The 14,463-nt window shown below is 39.2% G+C and overlaps 1 protein-coding gene across 1 annotated transcript in view; it reads right to left on the bottom strand.

Annotated features, from left to right (window-relative positions):
• The window catches only part of clic4 (chloride intracellular channel 4), an 18,115-nt gene extending 3,979 nt beyond the window's left edge, over positions 1-14,136 (bottom strand). The window contains exons 1-3 of the mRNA XM_014032152.1: positions 13,737-14,136; positions 2,201-2,310; positions 653-778 (exon numbers count right to left, since the gene is read on the bottom strand). Of these exons, the coding sequence (XP_013887606.1) occupies positions 653-778; positions 2,201-2,310; positions 13,737-13,805 (305 nt within the window). The 5' untranslated portion in view covers positions 13,806-14,136. The remainder of the gene's footprint in view (positions 1-652; positions 779-2,200; positions 2,311-13,736) is intronic.
• Positions 14,137-14,463: the final 327 nt, after the last annotated feature.

Genomic DNA, 14,463 nt, shown 5'->3' with positions numbered 1-14,463 from the left:
TCCCACTACATTTCACTTTTTTCTTCTCTTTTTCTTCTTTAAAAAAAAGAAAAAAGTCACTGATGATGAAGAAACTAATATTTAGTTCTGCTTTCTACTGCACTGCAAAAACTGTCCATCTTACCAAGTTTTAAAATTTATATCAGCCAAAAAGTCATTTTGATCTTGTTTTGAGACTGATTTACTAAACAAGAACTGATCGTGTAAGAATAATAATCTTGTTTTCAGAATGTGTAAGATTATTTGTCTTGTTAGYCTGAAAATTTGACTCAAATTAASTCAAAAACTTCTGCCAATGGAGTAAGAAAAWTTTACTTGTTAAGAYTCTTGAAATAAAAAATGAGTCAAATCAAGTATTTCAGAGACAACAGATGAAAATTAACCTGTGGCTAACTCTGGCACATTTACAGAAATGTTGATTAATGTGCATTGTCCCTTCTAAATAAATAAATTCMGTTTTTTGCAGTGTGAGGTGGCTAAAAAAGGACCTAAGGTAACCTGTAAAATATTTTTCATTTAAATCCATAAAAGGCTTCTGCCCTTTCACCGCATGATCAAAGTGCCTTTAAAAGCCCTGCGCCTTGACAATAGTGCGCTGCCTTTAGTGCGAAGGTGTGGCAGCCTATTATCACATGCATCAGAGAGCACTCACTTGGGYGGGCAGAGGACATCCTCGAGAAACTCCTCGATCTTGTTGACATCGGTTCTGACCTCGCCGTTGAACGTGATGAAGGGAGGGTGTGTGCCAGGGGCCAAGTTCTGGAGGTCTGCRGGCTTCCTGTTAAAGTAAGAAAAGTATTTAAGTGCTGAAGTGGATCTAAAAAATCTCCATATGTTTTGTCTTTATCTGTGTGTGTGTTTGTCTCAAGGAGTGTTTGCGTCTCCTCTTTTCTATAGCCTCCAAASCAGCACACTTTGTACCAGCTGGCAGGCAGCTGACACGGCCGCGCAAACAGAAATAAGCATGTGTTGAATGAGCTGTGTGAACACAACTGAGAATTCAAAAGGACACAAACAACATAAAACACAGCAGTGACTCAACAGCTGACTCAACTGAGCCAGCAGCTCAGTGATATTAATGTCACCTACAAAAACAAACCTCTATGGAGACGAGAGGGTTTTTTGCGACCACGGTGGCTGAAATTTGGGAAAAGCCATTTAAGGCCACCAAAAGAGGGGTGGAAATGACCTCAACTCTTTGGCATGTTAAGGGGGTGTGGTACAGTTCCTCTAAGATACCACTGAGAAGTGCGCACGAAGATAGAAGAAAACAAAAAGTAAAGACTCAAGTTTATGTAAAGTATATTGTCTTAGTCCGAATTTTCTTTCACGGTAACATGTTTTGTATCCCCGGCTCTTCCAGTTAAATTTCAACAGTAAAAACYGCTATAAATATAGCAAACACACGCCTCCTTTCGCAAAACAAACATTTTATGTTGACTCAAGATAAGAGAATCCAAATGGCACAGAAAAATTGCAGCTATGAGTCATACCTCAAAGAAACTAAAAGTAAAAAGTACACAATGCAGCTGGAGTAAGGGAAAATACACAAAGTATAGAATAACATTTCCTGCTTCTTTACACCGTTTGTTTCAACAACCAGCTTGACAGTAAATGTGAGGTAAATGTATCCAAATGTATCTAATCTTGGCACTAACTGAACGTGCAGATGTGACAAAAAACAGACAAAAAGTCAAATAAGCACCACTTCTATCTACAGAGCTGAGCGAGAAAGTAACTCAGTTATGTCTGCTTTTATGATAGATTTATAGTAAGGAGCTTCTGGTACTAGAAACCCACATGTGAAAGTAAATATTCCTGCAGCTGAGAGGGAAGTTTAAACTGCAGGAGATMACCCTTTTCTGATTCCAGTGGTCAGAAAAACATGATCCCCATCAAAATCTAGGCAGGAAGTAGGTTAAGTCAAGAACCTTAAAATAGCTCCCCCACAGTCTGGGTGTTTATTTGTCTCTGATTTTCTCCAGCCTGTGAAAAGGGTCATGGGAAATCCAAATAAGCAATAGAGAATCAGTGAGGGTGTTAAAGGAGGGGCCGAATTTAAGTGTTCCAATAAGGCTGAAATGTCTGCGGACMCGCCCAGGAAAGCAAATCAAAACAAGAAGAGTAAAGAAGAGTTTAAAAGCAAATAAATGACAGTAAAAAAAAACAACAGAAAAACAGAGTACAATAATAGAATCACCTTTTAAGGTCTACTGTGGTGACGTTGAAGACGACTCCTTTGAGCCACAGAATCATGAAGAGCCTCTGGGAAAAGGGGCAGTTTCCGATGCTCTCACCATCACTTCCCGCCTTGAAAAAATAAAATAAAATAAACAATCAGGCAATTAGAGAAGCAGAGTACCTACTTTGTTATGTTTCAGGCCTTATTACTAACAACACRGTGCACAACATGATGAAAAAACAAGTCAGAGGTAATTATTACAAGCACAAAACACAGTTCAACTAGCCAGGACCCCCAAGTATTCTATAACTGATAACAGAGATAAAACTTGAGGTTGAAACTTGTAAAGGCCATAATACTTATGGTAAATATTTTTCTGTGTTGCGAAACCTTTACAAGGTTTAGGGCGTTTCGCTTCACTTACTCAGTGAGGGTCTATTTGAAATAATAACACTTTCAGGCTTCCTTCATTTAAAAAAAAACTTAGGGGGGAGGGGAACTGGTGAACGGACCTCTCTGTCGTTAGGACTTTAGCACATCATTTCATTCATCTCYAGAAGCACTTTTAAGAGTAAACGGGATCCTTATAGGGATTAGGTATCACATGGTTTAATATTAAATGCTAAAATCTGGTACAAAGTGAGAGAAAAAGATGCAACTATAAAAAAGAGAAAGATCACCGCAGTTGTTTTCTATCCCCACCAAGTAATTACACATGYTACAGTATCTGTGCAACACTGGCAGAGATGTCAGCTGCTCTCCCTGCAGTCATTCATCTTTGTTCTTTGATTTCCCTTGTTTTTCTACCCCTTTAAATCATATTGTTCTCTGCTCAACCCCCAGTCATCTGAATTCCACATCAGAAAGCAGAATAAGCCTTTTTTTATTGGATTACCTGAGTTTTGTCAGGGATCTTAATGAAATTTGCAGATGGTTATGAAACACGGCATGTTGTGAATTTGAAAGCAATCACTGYGAAACTGTTCAGACTGTGTCCTCCTGAACTCTTAAAATTCATGGTGCATCGACAAAAAAAAGTCACATCATTGCTTTTCATGCTGAGTTTGTGGGTTTTTAGGTTAAACTGTAACTGGATATCATGTCTTTTTGAGGTTTGCMATTCTGTTTACAGAAGGAAAATCAATAGTTGTTGATGCTCTAGAATTAACGTCTGCATCCAGTAAGTTAGCTTCTGGGAAACAAGTGAGCCAGCTGTTGTCTATCTGCCTCTCATGTCCTCAGTCTCTTTATTTCCTCCTTCTCTCACGTCTGTCTGTTTCCCATAAAAAGTGATAATGCTGAGAGAGATGGGAAATAAAGATAGACAAAATGTTGTCTCTGAACAGAGATTTACACAAAACACTGATACAACGATTAAATCAGTCAACGTAGAACATTTTTGATAAACATTTGCCTATCAGAGATGCATGTTCTGATCTTTTCTGAATAGAGGACTTTGTTTCAGAGGTCAGCCAGTCCAGTGCTTCCAGGCTCGCTGCTGTTTTGCGACACTCAGTGGGATGGCTCTGTTTGATCCGTCTGCTGGTTCCCATTGTACCGCAACCCTCTCCCCTTTTGAATTCAATATCTGAAACACTTTGATTAAATCACACTGCCATTGTTCGGCAAATGAAAATCCCCATTAAACGTTACACGATCAGTTCGAAAACAGAACTCTAGCCTTGAGGCGGTTGTGGTTTGTGGACAAAATAAAGCCCGAACTTCTTCTTCCAGGATCAGAAAGACATCAATGGGATGATTAACCTCCAGAACAACACCTACCGAGAACCATTCAAGCCTGAATGAAGGGTTGAAACGCGACACAGCAACTGTTCCCATGGAAATGGCCTGAACACATGTCATAGAAAGAAGAGCTCGCACTGCGGAGGGGAATAATAATGCAGGTGAGCCGTCTGAAGCGAGTTCTCTTTTGGGCCATGATCAAAATGCAAAGCCTGTGACAGAATGTCGTTTGGAAATCAAAAAAGGTGCTTCTAGTGAGAGAATAGCTTTGAAATGGAGTTCATCAGTCTCAAGTGGCGAGAAAGGCGGCCGCAGCACGCCTGAACCAAATGTTAGGGTCGGAGCTGAGCCATAGCAGGGCTCCTACCCTCTGGGGTCTGCAGTAGAACAGACTCTCTGCAGCAGAGAAATTACAGGAAACGAGGGAAATTAGGATTCTCTTGTTTTGCCAACAGATATGAAGGAGGACAAGAGGCATGAGAAGGAAAGAGAGGGTAGATAATAAGGTATATAGGAAATGGGCGGTTAAGCAAGCTGCTTTTTTCTTCTTCCCTTGTTATCCCTCTCCCCTTATCCTGGGCCTCTCTCTGGAGTCATGGGGGGTTGGGCATTCGGAGAGGGAGAAACTATTCCAGAAATGTCCTGTTACTTCCCTCCAAAAAGAAGGCCTTCCTTACTTTAAAGACATTACTCTGGTGGAGCTGCATTTCCACTGCACATTTTAGCAAACAGCTGATAGTGACGTTAAAAAAGAGAAATACCAGTTCTAGGGACAAAACCAGAAAACAAGCTTTAAAATGTTTAAGATGCCCCGTTGAACACTATCCTCCTCTGAGTCAGACGTAAMTAGAGTAACAGTTAAGAGAAAGGATGCTGTAGAGCCACATGAAAACCAACACCACAAAGCATTTTTTGTTTGACAAATTTTAGGCACGTTACAAAGATTCAAAGTGTTTATTGTCATAAACACAGATGAAATACGTTTCCCTGAGCAATGAAATTTTTACTTTGCCGACCACAGTGAATACCAAGAAAGAGAACAAGAACACAACAGATACTAAGACAGTAATAAGGGATAAAGGATAAAAAGACTGCACTTGGAACAAAAAGGAGACCAAACTAGAGATAATAACATCAAGAAAGAGAACAATACAATCAGTGTTTAAATGTGCAAATGTGCACAAGTTAGCAAGATGGAAAAAACAAAATAAGCATATTTACCCAACTAATACGACAAACATTTTCCAAATGCAACCAGTAATATTTACCGTAGTGTTTATGTGAATTTGCAAAAGGAATCAGATTTTGCAGGTTTTTACACCATCTTTCCCACAGCTTATCACAGATGGACCAAAATAAAATCTGAAGCAGCCACTCAGCAACAGCTGATGTTTGCTAACAGACTCAAATTTTACATCAGYGGAGGCTACATTACTGAGATGTTATCTAGGAGTTATTCAGGACACTGAGGTTTCAAAACAGTRGACTCAAGAGACATCACCATCTTTGACACGGTGAGGTCATCCCTCTATCTTTGCTCATGTGGCCATGTGTGTAATGACCAACACTCATCAGCTGTAAGGCTGCAGCTAACTATTATTTTAGTAAATCGGTCATTCTATCAATTGGATAAAAAACGGTCAGGTTCTGCAGTAACTAAAAGCTTATTTTAAGATTAATACAATTGTTTATTATCATGATGAGGTAATCTACACTTGCTGCAATCAAAGTAAAATTATTATACTAGTTATGTTTTAATTATAGAATTTAAGCGCCAATTGCTTGTATTTATGTSTGAAGTTTGACAGTGCCTTAATTAAAAGCGCTGTTATTAAATCGTTATCAACCATCACAGAAAAACCTAAAAGCTGTGAATTTGTTTTTATGGATTGAAAAACTGAATGTGATATTTTATGGTGTGTAAAATTTCAATGTAAAAGTTTGAATTTCACTTTGAGTTCATTTGTTATTGTTAATAGTGAAAAAGTACATTCATGTTTTTATTAAGACTGTTGTTGGCTCAGTGTTCCCATTTTAGGCAATAAAATATTAGTCGGCTGTTTAGCTATAAATAAACATGACAGTAGTAATAAACGAAGGTTAATGACAGGTTGAACTTGGACCTAAAACCTTAAACCTCGTCTTAAACCAGACAATATATGGTCATGTACAGCCATACAACTGACTCACTTTCAATTAAGTGCAATTTATCATTCTCACAAACCCAGACGTGACATTTTACAAATATTCAAAAATCAAGAGCTATTTAGAATTTCATTTTTTCGTTGATTAGATAGATTTCACTTTATCAACGCCTTCTTTGAAGACAGTGTCACAGTCGTCTGCAGTCAGGAACAATGAATTCTGTTCATGCAGGACACGGCCCTTCCAGTCTCTGCCAACGACCTAATTTTAGCAACATGGCGGACATGCACGTCCCTCCCCAGCACACTTCATTTTCTAAATTAGTTGGACCGCGCAGAAGGTTCAAGCCACACTTGACCGAATAAGGAACTGGAACGATGGAACAAGCGCCGCAGCTTTCCTCCTCCTGTTCTGACACAAAGCAGGAATGTCCGCCTGAGAGCGGGCAGCCACGGTAACGTTGTGGCGACGCCTCTCCACGTTTGCTGGAAAAGTCTACAGGCTGGGCTGGGCTTAGAACGGCAGCTGAAATGAAGAGTGTTATTTATATATATAATGTTAATGTAATTTGTCAGCTTGCAGGGAAATTAAGGAGGCATAATGAGTGGGATAAATTCAAACCCATGAGCCTTATACTTTGTCATATTTTCTGTTCTAACAATAAAAAAGGGAAACTGTTAAAATAAAGAGAGGATAGGCTCAATACCAAACACATAAAATGTTGTTTGTACGGTCAACAAAATACTTKTAAAGTGTTAACCCAATTTACAAYATTTGGACACTGAATATGACAAGCTAAGATATGTAAAWCATGGTGAAAMAAGGCCCTTGTTAATACATTTAACAAATGTGCTCAATTATTTTAACAGACTTTGTTTAAAGTCAGCACTGAGGCTTGGMCCTATGACGAGTGACTCAGGCTGGGCTGGGTGGGTATTTAAAGCTCCTACCAAAGTTAGAAAGATGACTGCACAAAGGTGTTGCATTCTGCTGGAACTTGGAAACACCAACACCTCCTTGGTGTGACTCTGACTCAGGCAGGCATCACTTAGTGGAAAGCTTTAAAAATCCCGTCAGACATGACYACTGTGTTGGATCGCTCTGTGAAAACAATCTGATTCAGTGGAAAGTTGGATCCCGATGCCCCCACACCATAAAGAGCACAGATGTAAGCTAGCTTAGTGAAATGGGACAAAGATATTTWAAAAAAAGGAAACCAGTGGGTTTCAATACCACTAGGCAGAAGATTCCCAAAGAAATAAACTTTAAAAGATGTGTGAATCCATTGAATAGATTCTATACTTGATCTATTGACTAGTAAAAGCTGAACAGAGTGCAGAGGATCTAAAGCAGTCTTGAAGAGCTCAGTGCAGGTGGATATAATTATTTAACATCCAAAAATGTGGAAAAATAAGTAACATGATGCAAAATGCCAAGAAATGGACAATCAGCCAGCGGATGAATGCCGTCTCTGAATAAATGGCTACGTTCACACTGCAGGTCTTAATGCTCAGTTCTGATTTTTTGAAAAAATCCGATCTTTTTGTGTGAACGTTCACATTACATTTTAAATGTGACCTGTATCAGACTCCTGTGTGAACGCTCCACAGCACTGATGTGACACGCATGCGCAGTAAAAGATGTGACATCTCATCAGCCGGCTTGTTTGTTTACAGAGCTAGCATGGATGCTACATTTTGCGCATCGTATCGGAAGTTGTTGTTTAATCAGAGCTGATTAAATAATTATCTGACATGCTTCTTTAGTTCAGTGTTTATATCTGAAGCTGCCTCTGACCGGGATGCTCCAGTGAAGCTTTGTTTTATTTTGAACGAAACTACGAGCTGGAAAAAAGTATCGACCGAGTATCGAACTTTAGGATTGATACTCTCCGTGACCCAGGCTGGACATCGTTATTATCATACTATCTACATGGAAAAAGAAAAGTAAAAAGATGAAKCAACTGGACTTGTGTTTTGGAGCTGTAAACACACGGAGCTACAGATTTAAACAGCGAGACTTGAGGTTAGTGTCTTATCGATCCTTCACCCCCTCCTCACTGATGAAAAAGTCAGATGAATGTGACATGAGCGTTCACACTGCAGTCACTTTGAAAACATCAGATATATATCCGATTTAAAACCACATACTGAAACGGCCTGGGTCGGATTTGAAAAAATCTGATTTGTCTCGTTCAGACTGTCATAAAAAAATCGGATACGAGTCAGATGGGTCAAAAAAAAATCGGATTTGGGTCGGATTTGCCTGTAGTGTGAACATAGCCAATGACTTCTTTTTGGTTTTAGATTTTTAGGTATATTTATCTCACATCATGCCATAAACTGGCTGATGTCGGTAGCGTAAACAGTACTGCAGCTGAATTAGATATATGAGGGTAGTTAATACACCATGTGATTGCTCTGTAAACTTTTGACTTTACTTTGTAAGGGCAAAACAATGTGGGTTACATCCTGCTGGAAGGAGATCCCAGGAAAGACCCAGGACACGCTGGAGAGACTGTGTCTATTGGCTGACCTGGGAACACCCTGGAATAATCCTGGAAGAGCTGGAAAAGTGTCTGGACCTCCATCCCTGTTCAAACTGCTGCCCCCACAACCCAACGTCAGAACAAGAACTGGACCATGATTCTTTGACCATTTCTTAAGGCTAATGTTAAGAAGAAGGATGTTTCATTCTGGCACCTTCCGTTATTCTTACAATCAATATAAAATTGGGCAAAGTTGAAATTGAATTTTTTTCTAGCTCTAAAATGATTACACTGAGTATCAGTTGAATTTCTCAGATTACAGAACATTACACCATTTACTGGTAAAGTGTTACGAGTTAATTTCTTTTTGGAATTAAACCCAAATGTAAAAAAAGAAAGAAAAAATGCAGTTAAAGAAAAAGCAATGTTGTCATGTCATCTTTTATGGCTTTTTTAACCACCTGTGACTGAATATGATAAGAAAGATGTACAGCCAGATGCTAATTCATCTTCATATCCTCATATGTTTGGCTATGATTGCTCCTGTATCCTGAATAACCCTCTCTAATAGGATCTATTCCTTCCTCTTCACGGCTTTACAGGAAAAGCGTTTCACAAACCATCAGCTTCCTGAATGAACTACAAAAATGAGACAAGCTCCACCTTAACTGGAAATGCTGCACATTTTTAGACTGATATATTAAAAAAGGATTATATTCAGATGGCTTTTTTTCATGAACAAACATGAAGGTGGTTGCACCAACAACTGAACTTATTTTCTACTAACATTGGCAAAAATTAACTTCGGTCTCAAACAAATTAAAGGACTCCTTGCAAAGTCCCTTGTTAAATTGGTGTAATAACACACTGCCAAATCAATTAGGCCTGCAGCCAGAGACTTACTCAACCAGACAGTAACAAAGAAGCAGCAGTGACGAGCCAGGTGCTGCAGAAGCAAATTCGCAGTGCATCAATAAAAACACAGCAGAGGGCTCGCACTTTACTAGAGAAACAAGTCAATAATCACTGTCCCCTTACTCATAATGCTGACTTCAGCCTTGCTGTATAAGAGGGAAAAATAAACTGCTCTATTGATTTCCCAATAAAAAAGGAGAATGCAGATTGCTTAGAATACCACCCAGAGGAAAAGAAAGGTTTAAAATAAAACAAATCAAACAATAGTCAAACTGTATGAATGAAGGCAATTTAAAGGCTTATAATTATTTCTGTGGTCAAGGGGTTACATCCGACCTGACATGTAATTTAACGCAGCGGTGCTAACTGTACAGAAGTAATGACTGAAAAATATCAGTTTCCATAAAAAATRACACCACAAGACAACATCACGGGTCGTGACTGGTTGCAAAAAAATGACGAGAAGAGACACTACCCCAATGTTAAAAAAAGAAACCTGTTTTGCACCTCTTAAAATTTACCAYGAGGCACATGAAACATTTCCACAATCAATCTGAAAGGGCATTCAGAGGAAAAGTCAGTGTGCTCCATCCTCTGCACCACCAACAGAAGTGCCTCATTGTTGACAGTTCTCATTTGAGTGGTGCCCATGGGACCATCCTGAAAGACGTACACAAACACAGATGGGCCCTTGTGCTATCCAGACTTAAAAGCACTTCTTGAGCATGTTCACTGGCTTCGTTATCAATACTGGCAGGAGTTTTGGAAATCTGGAGGCAGCAGAATGCTTTGCAGCCCGTTGTGTGACCCTGGCACAGTTTCACGCTGCAGACGAACACACGACCAGAGATAAAGCAAGCCTGTTTCTCTTGACTCATCTGGATTCTAACTGCCGTTCAGTCAGGTCAGATGCTGGTAAAGAATGCCTTCCCAGCACGCCTTTCTGGAATAAATTCAGGAGATTAGAACAATGAAAAATATTATAAAATCTAGAGAAGACCCAATCTGATTGCAAGTATCGAATCAAAGTGCCGATCAATTCATTTTTCAGTGGTATCAGTGTAGCTTTTCTCCATCCCTGTGCTGCGTCAGCTGGATATCTTTTAAAGAGGTGARTGACAGAAATTGTGTCCATTTACTTTGTTAACAATGCTGGTTATATTTCAAAAGACMAAAAGGGATCACAGAGCAGATGACTGAATTTATTGCATTCTGGAGTAGGGATGCGCATCACTATCACGATCATGATCATACAGATACCGCTCGACCAACAATCTCACCTCCCAATTTAGAAACACAAATGGCAACAAGCAGGAAATCAATATTTAACGTTATTATCGGCTCAGTTTTACTTATCGGACCAATAAAGATATATGGTAAATGGTTTGAACTTAYACAGCGCCTTATCAAGTCCACTTGGACCCCAAGGCGCTTTACACTTCAGACGCTCACCCATGCACACACACACATTCACACACTATCTGCTAAAAAACAAAAGACCAATATCTTCCGGTGTTAATGTCAATATATYGTGCATTCCTACTCTGACTAACCCATTGCTGTGGTGGAGAAAGTAGGGTTTTGTTGTTTGAGGCTACAGCCTCTTCCACCCGCAACACAACACACCCAACACAGGACTTCTAAGTTGTATAAAAAAAGGTTTGCCATTACTTGACCCCTATCCGCACCAATAAATAAAACAAGTTCAGGACCAAACTGAACACAGGTGTTTTTATTGCAACAAAAAGAGGTGTCAAACACAAAATGGTCTTGATTTTAATGTTAATGTACTATTGGTATGTAATCCGTGTTTGAAAACATGCACAATAATGCATACATTTGATTTAGACTATGTATTAGACAATCTCTATATTGTAAATAACTCATATCGATATCACATACATCCCTACTTCATGAAAAAAAGTTTAAAATCGTGTAAAGTTTTAACCCTAAAGCAATATTTCTTAGGGGTGTWAGAAAATATYGATACACTGAAATATCGYGATATTTCATTTCCCAATACTGTATCGATATTCTAAAGTCCTGTATTGATTTTTTTTTATTAAGGTTTAAAATGTCAACTTTCCTGCCAGCCGTTCATTTTTATGTTGTAGTTCARCCTCTGACCACTAGTTGGCAGCAGTGAGCCAGCCATTTGGCTACTCTACCTCTCGAGGTAGAGGCTATTGTTAAGTGTTGGGTGACCATATTGTAAATTAATATTAAAAACTAAAAGCTGCAAAAAATATATTTTTAAACTACTTATTGTCAAATTTAGTCTAATAATTGAAAACATGGATGAAATAAGAAATATGAAACAAATAAAATACATACAAAGCAGAACACAGCTAAATGTATCAAAATATATCTCTGTAAAATTTGAATTTTCTGAGACAAAGAATTTTGGTTTTTCATTTTTTTTCCCCAGTAAGATGTTTTTATTTAATAGAATTTTTGGACAAAAAAATCGCAATATATCGCCTTGCTTATAGTATCGCAATATATCGGGATATATCGTATCGTGACCCCTCTGTCATGATATGTATCGTATCGCCAAATTCTTGCCAATACACAGCCCTAAATTTCTTGCAATTACAGCACACGATGAAACCACATTTACTTAAACTACTTCAGCCTGTCATGAATKGAAATGATGAGTAAAACATGGGTGGATGCAAAACAAGGTATTAATCAGACCAAAACTATGCTTAATCTTTGACAGAGGAGGTCAAGGATCGAACTTCCTCCTTTCAAAGCCATTATGTCATATCTAAGTGCAATTGAGAGCTGTAAAAAGCAAGCAGAGATGAGGACGGTGTCCCGTGTTGCTGTGGCAACGCGACAACTGTTGCCATAAACACTGCAGGTAGAAAGAAAGCAAGCTCATCAAAGTTTGTCAGAACTGGGTTTGTCAGCTAGTTTTAAAGGGGTAAATGAGTTACATGAAGGTGGATCTGTACAGAAAACAACACTCTGTGGCAGTTCATTTTATAGAACAGCCAGATTTCAAAATATGACAGCGCCTCAACAGATATGACACCCCCATGTGAGAACATGCGCCAGTTGCCATCGGCTGTTTACAAAGCCACAGCTCAAATGTGCCCAAGGCAACCTGCATGCCTTCCATTGTGTCCCATGACTGTGTTTAATGTAGCCAAGTGAGAACACCGTCGTCAATAATACATGTAGACATGGCGTACACCAGTGGATAACAAAAAACATGGAGACAGACACCGCGCCTCCACACAGGAAAAACACACGTTGCAAACAATTCTGGCTGTCCAAACCTAAAATGGAAAGGCTGAGATGGAAAAGTTGGCCAGGACTGTAATCCTGCCAGGCCTCAGGATGATGTAACATCTCCTGCAGGCTGTGAAAGGTGCTCAAATAAATGGTTAGCTTATTCACATTTGTTCTGCCAGAATAAAAACCCTCTTTAAATGTTTTTTTTTTTCTTCCTGAGGGGTGTTTTTCCACTATAAAAGTTAACTTAAACCTTTGCTGTTCTGGTCCCAACACACCTCTGACAACCTCTCTTTCTTTCAATGCAGGACATACTCAAAAAAACAGCCCCCTCTCCAGGATATCCCCCCTCTCCATTTACCAGTTTCCCGCCCTGGAAATGAACACACTGCAAAAAGAAAAACAGCCATTCACATGATCCCTCCACTTTCATCATGATCACTACTCAGCCAAAGATGCATGTCAAACATAAAAAGGTTTTATGTTTCAGAGTTGATAGTCTTTAACATTTGATCAACTATTCATACAATAGTGATTTAATTCCTAAAAGCAGTTTATTCACAACAGACTGAAATGTTTGTCTTTTTGAAAACTGGTAMGAATTTTTGCACTGGTTTAGTAAGTTTCACTTACATTATTTTTAAAAGTCTATCACTTTAGGACATCATGCATCAGYTCAAATAATGGTTAAAAATGCTACTTTAGTTTATGTGCTCTGACCACATCGAGCTCGGTTTTCAGGATCAGGCCAAAGCTGCAAGGAAAAGTTGCATCCGTCCTGCTTGTGACACTGCAGAASAAGACCACAACCCAAAAAATAAACTTAGAGAAAAATAAATAAATAAACCTCTAATGTATCCATCTGTGCAAACTAATTAGCCTAACATATGAAATGGCTAGGTCGCTTACAAAAAAAAGGTGTCCAGAAAACGGTTATGAGGGCAAAATAAAGGTAAATGAAAACCGTATTATAGGTTGTAGCAAATAATGATAAATAAAAAGGCTGAACTGCGGTCTTACCTTGACAAAAAGCTCGATAACGGGTTCGCTATCCGCCTTTATCCCATTCTGTGGAACCGACAGCGACATTGTGGCTACTTTCAAAGTTTCTGGACAAAAGATGAGTTTTTTCTCTCTTTCTTGCTACCACGCCCGACAAAGCTTGGTTCTTTTCTCCACTACCGCTTTTTTTTTTTTTTTTTTAGCACTAAAACCTCGTGGATATCTTTTCCTCCCGATGAAGGAGGAGGAGCGGCTGTTGGCAGACAAAAGCGAACAATGAGGCGGCACCGCGGTCTTCTCAAAATAACTGTTTGAATCCTGAATGATGTCTGAAAAGCTAGCTAGGCTACAAAATGCATCTTTGAAGCGCGAGGCTCAATCTTTCTCTCTGCTCCTCATGCAGGATGACGACGTCGGGAAGAAGTTACGGGAATATTTAACGGCGTGATGTCAGCGGCTGAGCAAACGTTCAGTTAATGTGGGAGGGGTCGAGGAGGGAGTCTCCTCGGTCTGGTTGAGGATGCTCATAGAACCACATGGTGGCTCCAGAGAAGCCTTGCGCAATCGGTTTTTACTATAAATAATCCAATTTGTCACTGATTGAAGGCATCCTCAGATGTCTCTCGCCACTTCTAGCCGGATCATGCGCCGGCAGAACAGTAAGGAGCGGAGCCATTAATMTTTCGTCTAATTACACCAATTCTTGCACAATTTTTTATGTTTGTTGAAACGTAAACATAAAAAT

Source organism: Austrofundulus limnaeus, unplaced genomic scaffold (assembly GCF_001266775.1).
Source record: "Austrofundulus limnaeus strain Quisiro unplaced genomic scaffold, Austrofundulus_limnaeus-1.0 Scaffold1383, whole genome shotgun sequence".
NCBI lineage: Eukaryota > Metazoa > Chordata > Actinopteri > Cyprinodontiformes > Rivulidae > Austrofundulus > Austrofundulus limnaeus.
This window is presented reverse-complemented; position numbering and strand designations above follow the sequence as displayed.